We start from the raw sequence: 16,529 nt of genomic DNA on the forward strand, positions 1-16,529 counted from the left end.
ACGTGCAAACAACTACATATCACAATAATTGCAAGTAAAACCTTCAAATAGCCGCCATGTGCGAAGGCAGTGCTAGCAAAAAAGACTAGTTTGCTTGCAAGAAGACCGCTACAACAGTTCTGATGTTTCTACATGGTGAAAACACTGACGTCCACGTTTGCACTCTAAAATGCTTGTTGATCAATTTATCATTGCACTAAAGATGACAAAACCAATGTATTTTATAAATGTTTTAATAAAAAAAAAATACTTCCTACTTAGGATACAGAACGGTATTTCTAGTCATTTAAAAATGTTAAGTAACAATCTAATTATTACAGCAGTCATCAGGATTGTGAAGTTCGTCTCTACAGGCTCGTCACTATCCTCTCTCTCAATGATGTCAGCGATCAGAGTTTGGTCCTCATCAAAGACAGTCAGACACTGCTGGCATTCCAGGTAGTCCTTTTTGTAGTCACACTACACAAGAGATCAGATCTCACAATGCCTAGAGATGTGTTTCACATCCCAAGAACCACATTAAACACTATGTAGCCTAGCAGTTAGGAGCGTTGGGCCAGTAACTGAGAGGTCGCTGGTTCAAATCCCGAGCCAACTAGGTGGAAAATATGTCGACGTGCCCGTGAGCAAGGCAATTGCTCCAGGGTTGCCGTCAATAATGGCTGATCCCTGACTGGGTGGGATATAAACAATTTTCAATTCACACATGTGAAATAATACAAATGTAAGCACCCACCTAATTATCTTATTATAACAATCTTCTAATATTCGTAGTTTGACTGCAAAAAGACAACCTGGAATGCCATCAAAATCACAGTTGTGTCCAGTCCTCGCTAGACAAGCACTAGTCTAGTCTACCAGCCAGCTCTCTGTATGCGTTGACAATCGAGACGGGGAACTTGGACGAGCACTAAAAATGTTATGCCTCAAGTACAAATACACTGGAAAAATGTAATGGGTCTTGAAAACAAAACAAATACTAAACATATAAGACCCTCTAGAAAGAGAGTGGATGCCTGGACTGACACGTCAATAAATACATCTTTCATTTAAGTCAACGTATTCCTGGTGCATTTTAACACAAACTGTATCCTATGTCAACTAAAAGGAATGGCTAGTATGCATGCACGCGCACACACACACACACACACACCCATGAGCGTGACACACTTCCACCCACACCCCTCATCGCTCCAGTGTCCCCATGACAGGCTCCATGGCGGCCAGGAAGCAGGCCTCAAACTCCTGGTCGGAGAAGCGGGTGACCGAGAGGCGGGCGTTGCGTCGGATCTCCAGGCGAGCCGAGGGTGACAGGGCCAGGATCCGCTCAATGGCGTCTGCGTAGCCGTCCTCATCCTCGGCCAGGAAGCCCGTCTGGCGGCCCTCGTAGGGCACCACAATGTCCAGCCTGGGGCCTCCAGACTTGTGGGCCAGGATGACAGTCCCAGCCGCCATGCACTCCACCACCCCTGAGAACAGCAGAGGCTACAGGGTAAGTGTTGGCTTTAAAGTTAGACACATTACTGGATGTATAATCGCATTACCTAAGACTGCATTTATATTGAACACTGAAGATAGCATCCACAGCCACCTGGCTAGCAACCCAGCCATTTTGAGAAACTTGCTACGGGCAGTAAAAATGCCTGTATGCCTTCATCTTTCATTTATAAAAGAGGAGGATTAACAAAAGCATATTGTTACAGAACAATGTACTACAATTTCAGAATGGGCTGTTGAATAGAGCGTATGAGGACTCCATTCAGTACAGGATTATACAGTACTAAATGTTGAGAATGTAGACGGAGAACGAGCGCTTTGCATTGGAATAATAGCCACTCCAGGTGATTAATAATAGAAATGACAGTAGTATAGAATGATAGTAATTCTGTTTCTGTTTATACCTATCCCGAAGTGTTCGTTCCACATGGTGTGCAGTCCCACCGTAGCTTCCCCCAACTCCCTCTTCAGCTCCTCAAACGGCACGTTGAGTTTAAACTCCACCCTGTCCGCCACGCCCAGCTCCTGGCACAGCCCTCTCAGCATCAACACCCTATCCTCATCCTCTTGGTTCCGGCATCCACCAATCAGCACCAACCTCAGCGACTCCCTTCCTCCTGGCCCCGCAACTAGCCCCGCTTCTTTCTTCTGCAGCACCTTCCGGAAGGCGCGAATCTGAAGCCGATGGTCCTTCTCCGGTCGAAACTGACCAATGGAAACGATGGAATGGCACTTCCGGTCCGAGTCCTCGTCCAACGGGAGCTGGAGGAAGGCGTGGGTGTCGCACGGCGGGTAGACTAGGCAGGTGCGGTTGGTCGCTCGCCATAGGGTCAGGATGTGGTTCAGGGTCCAGCTGGAGTTGACCATGACCACGTCGCTGCAGGAGCCAGCCAGACCATAGAGCAGCGCCAGCAGGCAGTAGTAGACAACCTTGACCGCGCTCAGTAACAGGTTGTTGGAGATGTAGTCTGCGTTGTTGAACCTGGAAACATAGGGGGGGAGGTTGGTTAGGGAATGGTAAACGATAACATGATAGGATCAGGTGAAGGGAAGCATGCACAACAAGGGGAAGTCACGCACTGACGTCAACGATAAAGAGGAAAGTGGACCTAAGTTACAACATGAACAACACTGATTGATGCAGGATTGATGACAGTCAAAATGACAGCGGTGCAACGTGTTAGTTAGTGCTTGTAAGTTTCCAGAGTATTCCCAATTTCCCTATTCCCATTAGCCTGATTTGATCCTGATCATAGCCTAGTCCAGATCTGTAGGTGACTTTTTAGCTAACTTCTCTGACTAACATTGTCATGCCATGGTAGTCAGAGTGTGACATTGACAATAATAGGCAGAGAGGCATTGGCTAAAGCGCATTCCGATATGGACCTGGCTATAATATCCTAGTTAGACTGGGTCTGTAGTGAGAAACAGGGTTCTGAGACGATTACCTACCTGGGGTTCCTCTCGCGCACCACCGACAGCATGTCTGTGCTGATGGTGGGGTAGTGCACGTAGCTAGCCACGTGACAACCCCCTAGGTATTTAAACACAGGCAGAGTGAAGGCGTAACCCATGGAGTCGATGTAGACATCTGGGACAAACTCCGTAAGGGCTTCCCAACCAAGGAAGATTGAGCCTACACTTTGACCAATCAGAGTGAAGTGGGGGAAGAGGCTGGCCTCGACCAATAGGCGGTGTTTGAGGAAGACAAACTGGACGGGTCGAGGTAAAAGGATGTTGAAGCGCCGCCGGGCGCCATCAAGAATCTGCTGGTTCGTCACACCCTGGTCGCCCGTGTACACCATGAAGTTGACATCTTGGTACCTGGAACATGGAGAACACCATATTTATTACTGCATACAGTAGCAAACCCTTTTGCAATGGATAACGTTTTGCAACGAAAACAAAATGTGTATTGGACAAGTTCAGGTAGTCCCCAGTTGGTTGTACTTCCCTCCCCTGTGGGTCTGTTTGCTTCCTAGTGAATATGACCCAGGTGGGTGAATTAATGTGAAAGACTGGGAGATGTTCATTAGGGCACAATACAGAAAATGTTACGCAAGGGAAAATTAAAATTGGCGTTAAGTCCCTCCCTGTTCCAATTATTTTTCTTCCCTTTGGTGCCTAATGAACACGGCAACGAATTACTGTTGGATATGGGTTTTTTCATACTGTGTGAACATTCTAATCAACATAATGCTTGAAAAACAGGTAGCAAGCTGAAATTTGGTAGATACTCCACCAAAGTAACTTCTTCATGCTGAATGCACTGACCAGTCTGTAGTAAGATCCTATAGCTAGGAATATTATAATTAAGCAATAAGGCCCGAGGCTTGTCTTGTGCACAACGCAACGCGTCACAAACCCCCAAGGTGCCTTATTGCTATTATAAACTGGTTACCAACGTAATTAGTGCAGTAAAAAGGAATTTTGTCATACCTGTGGTATACGGTCTGATACACCACGGCTGTCAGCCAATCAGCATTCAGGGCTCGAACCACCCAGTTTACAATAATAAGATAATTTGTCACCGGTAATTATTAGCTGGTGTGGCTTAGCTTAGTCAAGGTGCAACGACATACTTTGAAAGTGCAATTTTCCCATACCTATTCTGCAAAGCTCTGAGGGCACACCACAGCACTCGCTCGCCACCACCTCCCGCGTTGCAGTACGGGTGAAAGAAAGCCACTGTGGGACGCCCATCACGCGCTCGCCGTGCGTTCCTGTTTGCCTGCAGCCACACGCGCACCCCCATGACGAGCACGACCAGGGTGGCGGTCAGGAGCATGCACAGAAACACGCATGGCAGGAGCAATGTCCACAACAACCTGGGGTAATGAGAGAACTATAAGAGATAAGGTGACAGACCTGCTCTACAGAAAAGGTAGGGCCAATTCAGTAAGACAACGTTGTGCAACGTTCAGATAGAAATATATAATGTAGCTTGAACAAACATGCATATCTGACTTGTAGAATATGGAATCACATCAGCTGTATTTATGCCATTTCTATCTGCAACCATCAGCGTTATTGTCCCACTGAATGCTCAGATATGTAGCTAGCTAGAGCAAACATACCTCTGACATGTAGAAAAAGCAATATCAGAGCCATATATGAGCTATAGCAGCTCTATTCATGACATTTCTACCTGCAACGTTCCACAACGTTTGCTTAACGTTACTACAGAACAAGGCCCAGGAACCCTGTTAAACTGATAATCTACACTTAAAGTTGCACATTTTGGGGAATATTCAGAGGTGGAAACTTTCCGTGGGAATTAACGGGAATATATTGGAATTAACGAAATCTAATGTAGATGTTTTTTGCATTGGATATATTTACAATACCATATGGAGACAAACATAAACCTTTTACTTTATCATAAGTAGACATAATTGCAAATTATAAAATCCCCGCAATAGAAATAAAAAAAACTATTTAGCTACGTATTGAACTTTAAATGAGTTGACTCTTCATATGGGATGATTTCACTGAACACCAAAAGAAAGGGATATTGAATGATCCCCAATAACCAATCGCATTTCCCAAAAATGTATACATCTGTAAAATGATCTTCCTCTCAGGCTTCCATGCCTTTTCCCTGGACCTCCTCAATGTCCACCTCTTGAACATCAGACTGAGGCCTCATCTTCACTGTCACTTTCCAACCTTGTTGAGGATGGCTCGTTGTCAGGCTCAAAAAGCCTAAAATTTGCCAAGATGGCCACCAATTTTTCAACCCTTGTATTGGTCTGCCTGTTGCGTGCTTTGGTGTGTGTTCCCAAGCAAGGACCAGTTGTGCTCTGAGGTGGCTGATGTTGGTGGGATTTGGAGGATGATGGAGGCAACAGGGGAAAGAGCCTCAGGTCCCTTCCACCAAGTGGCTGATGAGATATGTTGGCACGACTGCCATATCGCATCTCCATCCCAAAGCCCTTGCTTGGAAGTGTACTTCGCCAGACTGCCAAGAACCTTGCCCTCATCCAGGCCAAGGTGGCGAGACACGGTAGCGATGACACCATAGGCCTTATTGATCTCTGCACCAGACAGGATGCTCTTGCCAGCATACTTGGGGTCCAACATCTACGCTGCGGCGTATGGGCTTCAGGCAGAAGTCTTCACGCTTTTTGATGGATTTCAGAACTGCAGTTTCCTCTGCTTGGAGAAACAGTGAAGTGGGCAGGGCAGTACGGATTTCTTCTCTTACATCTACAAGCAGAGTCTGAACATCAGACAGGATGGCATTGTCTCCCCCAATCCGTGCAATGGCTACTGCTATAGGTTTCAGGAGTTTCAGGCAGCTTACCACTCTCTCCCAAAATACATCATACAGGAGGATCCTCTTGATGGGGCTGTCCATATCGGCAGACTGTGATATGCACATTTCTTGGAGAGACTCATTCCCCTCCAGGAGACTGTCAAACATGATGACAACACCAGCCCAACGGGTGTTGCTGGGCAGCTTCAATGTGGTGCTCTTATTCTTCTCACTTTGCCTGGTGAGGTAGATTACTGCTATAACTTGATGACCCTTCACATACTTTACCATTTCCTTGGCTCTCTTGTAGAGTGTATCCCATTGTTTACAGTGTCACGATGTCCTTGAGGTGCAGATTCAATGCATGAGCAGCACAGCCAATGGGTGTGATGTGAGGGTAGGACTCCTCCACTTTAGACCAAGCAGCCTTCATGTTTGCAGCATTGTCTGTCACCAGTGCAAATACCTTCTGTGGTCCAAGGTCATTGATGACTGCGTTCAGCTCATCTGCAACGTAGAGACCAGTGTGTCTGTTGTCCCTTGTGTCTGTGCTCTTGTAGAATACCGGTTGAGGTGTGGAGAGGATGTAGTTAATTATTCCATGGCCGCGAACATTCAACCTCCCATCAGAGATGATTGCAATACAGCCTGCTTTCTAATTTATGGTTAATGTTAATGGGGTTAAGGGTAGGTTGAAAATCAGATTTTTAAGAAGATACATTGTAGAAATAGGCAGGGTTTACGACTTAACTAGTGATGACCTGGCTACCTGTGCTAATTGGGTAGCTATCTTTAGCATGCTCTGAACACCTGTATGTTAGCGTAACTGGGTAGTGTGGGGAGGAAGTGTAGTCATTCATCAACTGGAGGCACGCAGCTTATGGATCTGTGTAAAACTGCTACAGTAACTGTATTTTGTATGCATCTTTCTAGCTGACATGAAAGATAAGGGGTGGCATATCAGCGTGTTTCAAAAACCATTTTGCAAGCGATGATTGACGTTTTAAACGTCAAACACACAGCGTCGGAATTGTAGTTCATATGCAGCCACCCAAACTTACTGCGTGGGCGAAGCTAAGCGCTGAAAACCCTACGCCACGGATAATAAGAGTTTGAGAGCTAGCTAGTTACATTCCATGAGCAACAAGACACGACTTAAGAAAAATTACACGAGTCGACATTGATAAACATAGGCTATGAATTAATATAATAGCTGGCTTAACGTTAGCTAACTAACGTAGGTGATGTACTGCTGTTGACAGCTAAGTAGCTAGCCAGCTGGTTAGCTATAATGCCTAGCTAGCTGACTAAAGCAATTAATCGCACAATGTTTTGTCTAGTTAGCTGGGCAAATATCTAACATCATTAGATAAAGATGTACATAAAAAACTAAATTCCAACCTGATTAGATCACACAAACATTGAGCAAGTTGATCATGGACAGACATCTTGACAACACAACCTTCAAACCGGAAGTGTTTGTGCTGAAAATTCTATTGGTTTTTATTTTAAGTTAGCGCGTCCGTTTTTATTATACCTCCGTGAGAGCACAACGCCACCTGGTGTAGTCAATGATGTGTATAAAATCATCTTGGCACTCCTCAATTGTACCAAATATTTTGGAAGCTATAGAAAGTAATTTATTAATGTCTACATTCGTTTTTGACACGTTTATTCTATAACAGACACCTTAATGCATACTGTTAAATTATCTTATGTGTGCTAAACACAAAAATAAATAAAAAAGTATTAAAGTATTTTTTTGAGAGTACTAATGTTAATGTCCCCACTACAACAACAAAAAACTTTAAAACATGTAATATGTCCTTGAAACATTTAATTGAAATGCTGTAGAATACGGCCGACTGGTGGCTTCAAAGCCTCTCAATGGCCAATAAATAACAAATTGCAATCTAGGGTTTATATACGTCATTGGGTGTAGCACAGTGAATTTGTCTGTGAGCTGACAGATTTTGCATAATGAATATACAATATTCTGTAGACCTACTAACGCAAATAGTAGGCCTAGCTTTAAGCAATTATTTTCTGGCTAAAGGTAGTTCCAGGATAAAGTTTAAACCCAAATAAATTACAATAAATAATTTCAAGATGTGGATAGGTTTTAAAAGAAAGACCTATATTATTGAATCTTTTTTGGGGGGGAATCATGGTGTATTAAACAGCTCACTGTTATTGCAAAGCAGCCCAAAGCCCTCCTCAAAAAAGTAAAGTTTAACTTAGACTTTACTCTGGCTAAATCAACACAGATCTCTCTCTCTCTCTCTCTCTCTCTCTCTCTCTCTCTCTCTCTCTCTACCATGTTAACCAAACATCTTGCACAAGTTTTGGACACATTAAACATGAAGGCTCTTCTAATATGGGCTGTTTTGCTGAACTTTTACAAACTCCTTCAGACAAGTGACTGCACTTCAACACAGTAAGTTTCCCACAGTAAACATGATCATAATTGTTTAGGAGACTTTGCTTAACCTAAATGAAAAATAGATGCGTTTGATTGACAGATCCAAAAGGACCACCACATGATAATGTTTACTCTTTCCACTGTACATCCTCCTACATGTTTTCTGTATTTTATTTAAAGTAGAATTGAAGTGGTCATTGACATGAAGTTGACATCATTGACATGATTTAAGGAATTCACATTCACAAGAATTCATGAGATGACAGGATAAATCTAAACCCATGTATTTGCTATAATACAGGACTGTAATGAATAACAAACCATATGAATCTGTGAAGGATAACACTTCAATTTGGTCAATTTGCCTTTGGCTCAACTTAGTCCAAGCCAAACATTTTGACTATGTTAGCCCACACAGCTTCAAGGATCCACTTTCATGCTTGGTTTAAGACCTCATATTTAAGCTTATAGAGACCCCAACTGGTGTATAGAACAATCTCAAAATGATCTACTTTGGTTTAGATATGAAACCTGAAACCATCATGAAACCTGTAACCCAATAAATGAATTTGACTTGGTGAAAATCTTTTTTTTGTTTTTTACGAACTTGCTTACCACTTTTTCCATGTGGTTTATTCCTTCACAGACTCCATGAAATGACCTCTTCCTAAATATTTGTTCAAATGATTAATTTTGTGTATGGTTTCCTAGAAACAAGGGTGGCTCAACTTACCTCACTCTCCTCTTCATCTCAATAGTCTAGTGACCTCTCCTCATATCCTTTCCTATGTGTAGATGAAGAGGAGACGAGGAAAGGAAGCCACATAAGACTATTTGAGACCTAGCCTATTTTTCCTTTGTCTTTCACAGTGACCAAGTACTCTCAATCCAAGTCACAACACATCAACAAGCAGATATTGTGAGGAACATATCCAGCCAATATGAGGTACAATAATGATGTGATAATAAACTAATAGTTATCTTCTGTTTAAAAAAAAATTATTCACTTCACTGGTCTTAAACCAAGAACATTGTGCCAATTACTATTTTTGTTTCTGTACTAGGTTACGGTTTGTTGTTTTCAGACTACATGTTACTCACAATTAGGATACATTCTTTTAAAGTTTATTCATGCATTTGTGTGTGTATGAACATGTGTGTTCGTGTGTGTCTCCCAGACAGTTTTGTGGTCACCTGCTTCACCTGAGTACATCGGAGCACACACTGAGGTGCACCTGTTTGTTCCTGCCAACAACTTGGGGACTGTCACAGACCTGCTGCGGACACACCACCTAACACACCAGTATGTCATGTGATCAATGCTCATATTTTAGTGACACTAGCAATGTTAACACAACACCTAACTGCCTCATCAAGAAGTTCAGTTTTATTGGCTTAATGGCTAAGGTGTTGGGTTTACAGTAGCTAGAGCTTGAGTTCAAGCACCGGTTTGGACTACCAGCCGACTTTGCTTTAACTTCAATATTGATTTTGTTATGTTATGCTCATATTAAGGTCATATACATGATATTGCATATAGAATGTTTTTAATAGTTCAGAGAAATCCCCAAGAGCAAGAATGTGTTTGTTTCAGAGTGCTACTGGACAACACAGAGGAACTGATCGAGATGCAGACCAGGAATGAATCGTCGGACCCTAGAAGCAGCGCATCTTATTATGAGAGATACCATTCTCTGGAGGACGTAAGATACCGGATTGTGACATGTCATTTCCTAATGTTATTAACATAACCGTAATGTAACTAACATAATCTCAATGTAACACCCCATTAACATTACTTTAAAGTCATAACCTTTTCTGGGCCCGTATTCATACGTAAGAGTGCTGATCTAGGATCATTATGATGCCTTTTAGATAATAATGAATAATGTTATATGGCCAGGGGCAGCTAGTCCTAGATCATTTCTACTACTGTGAAACACTTTATGAGTACAAGGCCCTGGTCATTTGTGGTCCCAGCTGCTAGATATCAAGTTTGTATTTATTATGAAAATGTTTACATGCTGTCTCTTTTCTAGATATACTATTGGATCAATAAGACTGCCCAGGAACACCCAGACATGGTCAAAGTCATCCTGATTGGCTCATCATATGAAAAACGCCCACTTTACGTTCTCAAGGTTCCCCAAGCTGCCTTCTTAGCAATGACTCATACAATTATTATATTTTGAAGTAATGTCATTTTCATAGTCAGTTTATAAGTCCTAGTCATTTTATACAAGCAACAGTCACATCCTCATCATCTGATCAAATTATTGCATTTCTCTGTTCTCTTTTTCAGTTGTCTGGACGACAAGAGAGAGCTGAAAAGAGAGCAATATGGATTGACTGTGGCATTCATGCTAGAGAGTGGATCTCCCCAGCTTTCTGCCTGTGGTTTGTGCAATATGTCAGTACCTTGTTCCTAAAATTCCGATTCTCTACCAACTTATATTCTATCTATTCTGATAGGCCATACTGTATACATATTTGGTTATAAAGCGTCTTCATAACTCGTTGGTTATGAAGTACGATTGAAAATGTTTATGATGGCTCTGGACTTGTATTAAATCGTATTGCTCACTATTTTGATTTGGAACATAGACAGCTATATTAAACTTTTGACTCTTCCTTGTGCTCTTTCCTCAGTCCTTGAATTTCTATAATCTAAACAATGACATCACTGAGATGCTGAACAGTATGGACATCTATGTGCTGCCTGTCATGAACCCGGATGGATACAAGTACACATGGACAACGGTAAAGAATAAGACAATTAATATGAAATTGAGTCAGTGGTTGCGTTCCGGGACGACAACATTGCAGACGTGGTATTGACCAATAGTTGTGTGCCACCTCATCGACTGCGCAGTCGTGCGTCAGATTGCTATGTGATGTGGTTAGCTCATATGATAAACACCGATCCAGTGAGATCTGGCATGAGTCTGCAATGTCAGTCTGGAATGCTGCCAGTGCCTTCAAATATGTCACTCTGAGCTACACAAAAATGGTAATCTCTACGGGCACTGTGCATCATATGGACATACTTAGTGCATATGAATGATCTATGAGTCTAGATCCATGATCTAACAATATATCATTTTTAACACACAGATCCATTCCACTCACTCCTAAACAACTCAACTTTATTCTGCATAATGTATATACAGAATGTCAGAGAGATTTTATATTTTGTGAGTTTACGTCAGTGTACGTTTTATGAGTATATGGCAGTAGGCTATATGTTTTGAGGGGATACAGTATGTCAGTATTTGTTTTGTTATTATAATGTGTGTGCTCCTTTATTTGACCAGAACCGAATGTGGAGAAAGAACCGTTCCTTGAGCAAGGAAAGCAACTGTGTTGGAACCGACCTCAATAGAAACTTTGACGCAAACTGGGGCAGTAAGTCTGAAATGGAAACTGAACTGGCAGCTTGAGGGCTACTGGTCTCTGATCCCACATACAAACTACTGCCGTTGTTCCCTTGAGCAAGCCTCTTATCCCTAAAATTGCTCTCCATCCAGAGGCGTTGCACAGCAACTGACTCTGTGACGCTCAACGTGTGTGTGTTTCTGGGGGTGTTGGGAAAAAGGCAGAAGATGACTTTGCGTTCTAAGCAAATGGAAAATAAACGTTCTATTATATTCCCTCTGCAGCAAAGGGAGCCTCCAACAGGCCCTGTGATGAGATATACTGCGGCCAGTTCCCAGAGTCGGAGCCTGAGGCGGAAGCCGTGGCTAACTTCTTGCGCAGCCACAAAGACTCGGTAAAGCTTTATCTCTCCATCCATTCCTATGGTCAGATGCTGCTCTTCCCATACTCCTGCTCCAATGAGGAGGTGCCTAACCACGCCGAGTTGGTGAGTTGTTGGGAGAGATGAATGGGCGGATGAAACCTAGGGATTACATATTAGGCATTAATTTGCAGTTGATAAAGGTGTTTGTAAGTAGCTAATTAGGCCAATATTCTGTATAATTAGCCATTTATTAAGCCTTTTCAGCGTTTTCCTATTCACACAAACAATAAATGGCTAATAGTACCTGAAATGGCATAAGTTGCTACTTATAAATGCCTATATAGTGATCCATATACTGGTTTTTGAACAGTCAGTAAATATTATTACCCCAAAAAATGCTAACCTCCCCTGGTATTGGTAATGGTGAGAGGTTAGCATGTGGGTGTCTTTGTGCTTCTAATGCTTTCTCAATCATCATTATTCACGATTCATTCAGGCTTATCCGTAATTATGGTAAGCAAGTGTTCAGAAATATATTATATTCTTATTTACAATCAAAGTGACTCCAAAATGACACTACATTATTTACCGTTAATTTCTATTGGGCACAAAATAATCTTTAACGCATCCAACAAGTTTGTAGAGTCTATAGCTTGACGAAGTCATTTCGTGCTGGGAATTTGGGACCAAATACTAAGCTTTTGTATAAGGGCACAAGGCGAGACCCAAATGCAGACACAGGAGGCAGGTGATTGAGCTCCGATACTTATTATACCAAAAGGGGTAGGCAAAAGGCAGGTCGGGGACAGGCGAGAGTTCATAAACTAGGTCAGAGTCCAAACAGTACCAGGCGATAGGCAGGCTCGAGGTCAGAACAGACAGTGGTCAGGCAGGCGGATACGACTTCAGGACAGGCAAGGGTCAAAATCCAGGAGGGCTAGGAAAAAACAGAGACTGGGAAAAATAGGAGCTAGGAGAAATGCTGGTTGACTTGGCAAAACAAGACGAACTGGCACAGAGAGACAGGAAACACAGGGATAAATACACCGGGGACTAATGGAGAAAACAGGAGACACCTGGAGGTGGGTGGAGACAATCACAGACAGGTGAAACAGATCAGGGCTTGACATTTTGACTACTTTAATACAATTTGTCCAAATACTTTTGGTTCCCTAAACTATGTACAAAAAGTGCTGTAATTACCCTCAAATTAAAGCTGACAGTCTGCACTTTAACATCAAAGTCATTGTATCATTTCAAATCCAAAGTGCTGGAGTACAGAGCTAAAACAGCAAACTGTGTCACTGTCCAAATACTTTTGGACCTCACTGTATATAATCAACAACAAAAAAATGTACTTTATTTTTTTTAATTAACTGTGTTCCATTGTTTTTTTTTAACAGTTTGAGCTTGTACAGGATGCAGCCATGAAAATCAGAAGATACTACAGGAACAACTACAAATATGGCGCATCAGCAAAAACAATATGTGAGTCAGTCTTCATCAGAGTTGGGGTCAATTCCATTTTACATTTTGTCAACTCAGGAAGCATTGGAATGAATTAATTGACCCCAACCCTGGTCTCCATCAAAAACAACATTGTGATACTCACAGAATTTTGTCTGTATCACATAGGTTGGAGAGGCAGGCAGCAAGGTTGCAAACCAAATGTTGGCTAGAAGCATGGGGATATACTGTTTAGATGCTTTTCCCAGTGGAGATTATGTTTATGAATTGCCTGGCTGGGCTGTGGGACAGTGGATGCACATTGATAATTCAAATGGAAATGTTAACATGCATTTACCCGGGAATTATTGTGAATAACTCCTGGCTATCAGCATCCAAATATACCGTTTAATACAACCTGGTCTTAGAGCATTTCGTATTATTCTGTACGTAAATCTGTTAGTATGATATGTTACTTTTCGTATAGTATGTATTAATTTGTGAATGTCCATCACCCAATTCATATAATATGTTACGAATTACAATTCGTATTACACTAAACAAAAATATAAACGCAACAATTTCAAAGATTTTACTCAGTTAGTTTCTTTAAGGAAATCAGTCATTGTAAATAAATTCATTAGGCCCTAGTCTATGGATGACTGGGAATACAGATATTCATCGGTTGGTCACAGATACAGTATATCTTAAACAAAAAAAAGTAAGGGGCGAAGATCAGAAAACCAGTCAGCATCTGGTGTGACCACCATTTGCCTCATAGAGTTGATCAGGCTGTTGATTGTGGCCTGTGGAATATTGTCCCACTCCTCTTCAAAGGCTGTGCGAAGTTGCTGGATATTGGCAGGAACTAGAATGCACTGTCATACAAGTCGATGGGGGACATGTCTGGTGAGGACGCAGGTCATGGAAAAACTGGGACATTTTCAGCTTCCAGGAATTGTGTACAGATCCTGCCGACATTGGTCTGTGCATTATCATCCTGAAACATGAGGTGATGGTGATGGACAAATGGCACGACAATGGGCCTCAGGATCTCGTCACGGTATCTCTGTGCATTCAAACTGCCATAGATAAAATGCAATTGTGTTCATTGTCCGTAGCTTATTCCTGCCCATACCATAACCCCACCGCCACCATGGGGCACTCTGTTCACAACGTTGACGTCATCAATCCGTTCGCCCACACGGTGCCATACACGCTGTCTGCCATCTGCCCGGTACAGTTGAAACCGGGGTTCATCCGTGAAGAGCACACTTCTCCAGTGTGCCAGTGGTCATCGAAGGTGAGCATTTGCCCACTGAAGTCAGTTAAGACGCCAAACTGCAGTCAGGTCAAAATCCTGGTGAGGACGACAAGCATGCAGATGAGCTTCCCTGAGATGGTTTCTGACAGTTTGTCCAGAAATTCTTTGGTTGTGCAAACCCACAGTTTTATCAGCTGTCCGGGTGGCTGGTTTCAAACGATTCCGCAGGTGAAGATGTGGAGGTCTTGGGCAGACGTGGTTATATGTTGTCTGTGGTTGTGAGGCCGGTTGGACGTACTGCCAAATTCTCTATAACGACATGCCAAGAGTGTGCAAACCTGTCATCAAGGCAAAGGGTGGCTGCTTTGAAGAATCTCAAATATAAAATATATTTAGATTTGTTCAACACTTTTTGTTACTACATGATTCCATATGTGTTATTTCATAGTTTCGATGTCTTCACTATCATTCTGACCCTTGAATGAGTAGGTGTGTCCAAACTTTTGACTGGTACTGTATGTTATAAATTTGCAAAAGGTACAATATATTACGAATGTGCAAATGTACAATTTTTTTGATTTAGGTTGAGGTTAAGGTTAGAGTTAGGGGAAGGGTTAGCTAACATGCTAAGTAGTTGCAAAGTAGCAAAACAGTAGTAAGTAGTTGAAAAGTTTCTCATTAGCTAAAAATGCTAAAGTTCCCCATGATGAGATTCAAACTCGCAACCTTTGGGTTGCTAGATGTTCGCGTTACACGCCCACCAATCCACCCTGACCAACCATTCTACTTTCACTTTTGCATTAAGCAACCATCACTCTTATGTAACCATACCAAATGCAACATATCATACTAATTTGAGTGTCCCGGATTTACATTTACTATGTTAGGAATAGTCTATGAGACCAGGCTGTTTCATAATAAAATGCTGACAGTTGCTTTGTAAAGCTGTTATAAGTTATTTCTTTATAAACGGTCACTGCAAAACAAGTTAAGTTCCTTGTTCTTCCTTCGTCCTTCTACAGACTTAGCCCCTGGAGGTTCTGACGACTGGGCCTACAACCTGGGCATCCACTACTCCTTCACCTTTGAGCTGGAGGACCGTGGTCGATATGGTTTCCTCCTACCGCCATCATTAATCTCCAAGGCCTGCAATGAAGCCCTTCTCGCTCTTAAGAGTATCGCTCTCAGAGTCATTCAGAAAACACAACCCCAACCCTAACACGGAACCCAAACCGGCTGCACGTGTGCGCCATCGTGCGCCATCGTGCATAAATATATTTTGTCCCCCCACACCAAACGTTATCATGACACGCAGGTTAAAATATCAAAACAAACTCTGAACCAATGATATTAATTTGGGGACAGGTCGAAAGCATTAAACATGTATGGCAATTTAGCTAGCTAGCTTGTATTTGCTAGTTAATTTGTCCTATTTAGCTAGCTTGCTGTTGCTAGCTAATTTGTCCAGGGATATAAACATTGAGTTGTTATTTTGCCTGAAATGCACACGGTCCTCTACTCCGCCAATGAATCCACACATAAAACGTTCAACCGAATCGTTTCTAGTCATTTCTCCACCTTCCAGGCTTTTTCTTCTCTTGACTTTATAATGCGATTGGCAACTTTCATAAATTAGGGGCATTACCGCCACCGACCTCGTTCGTCTTTCAGTCACCCACGTGGGTATAACCAATGAGGAGATGGCACGTGGGTACTTGCTTCTATAAACCAATGAGGAGATGGTAGAGGCAGGACTTGCAGTGCAATCTACGTCAGAAATAGAACTGACTTCTATTTTAGCCCTTGGCAACGCAGACGCTCGTTGGCGCGCGCGAGCAGTGTGGGTGCAATAATTGAACAACATAAATTTCTACATTTATTTTGCAACGCTCACGCACGCGAC

At 42.4% G+C, this 16,529-nt stretch overlaps 3 protein-coding genes across 4 annotated transcripts in view; 1 reads left to right on the forward strand and 2 right to left on the reverse strand.

The window, feature by feature from the left end:
- Positions 1–16,529, reverse strand: part of LOC139532128 (tubulin beta-4B chain-like) — a 394,248-nt gene that overhangs the window by 135,157 nt on the left and 242,562 nt on the right. The window lies entirely within an intron of this gene.
- On the reverse strand, positions 218–7,260 carry LOC139532129 (GDP-Man:Man(3)GlcNAc(2)-PP-Dol alpha-1,2-mannosyltransferase-like). Of its 2 annotated transcripts, none has more exons than XM_071329325.1 (5): positions 7,157–7,260; positions 4,104–4,325; positions 2,950–3,321; positions 1,902–2,479; positions 218–1,469 (listed from the first exon to the last, which is right to left on the reverse strand). In XM_071329325.1, exons 1-5 carry the CDS (start codon positions 7,201–7,203, stop codon positions 1,186–1,188), a joined length of 1,503 nt encoding a protein of 500 aa, XP_071185426.1. In that variant the 5' UTR covers positions 7,204–7,260; the 3' UTR covers positions 218–1,185. The 2 variants fall into 2 exon arrangements, with proteins under 2 accessions (XP_071185426.1, XP_071185427.1); XM_071329326.1 differs by having other exon boundaries at positions 4,104–4,342; positions 7,157–7,244.
- On the forward strand, positions 8,051–16,182 carry cpb2 (carboxypeptidase B2 (plasma)). The gene is made up of 11 exons (XM_071329328.1): positions 8,051–8,192; positions 9,048–9,123; positions 9,356–9,480; positions 9,772–9,880; positions 10,217–10,318; positions 10,480–10,587; positions 10,827–10,937; positions 11,492–11,582; positions 11,837–12,039; positions 13,320–13,404; positions 15,649–16,182. The coding sequence occupies exons 1-11, from the start codon at positions 8,074–8,076 to the stop codon at positions 15,843–15,845; spliced, it is 1,326 nt and encodes a 441-aa protein (XP_071185429.1). The 5' UTR covers positions 8,051–8,073; the 3' UTR covers positions 15,846–16,182.

Source organism: Salvelinus alpinus, chromosome 10 (assembly GCF_045679555.1).
Source record: "Salvelinus alpinus chromosome 10, SLU_Salpinus.1, whole genome shotgun sequence".
Classification (NCBI taxonomy): domain Eukaryota; kingdom Metazoa; phylum Chordata; class Actinopteri; order Salmoniformes; family Salmonidae; genus Salvelinus; species Salvelinus alpinus.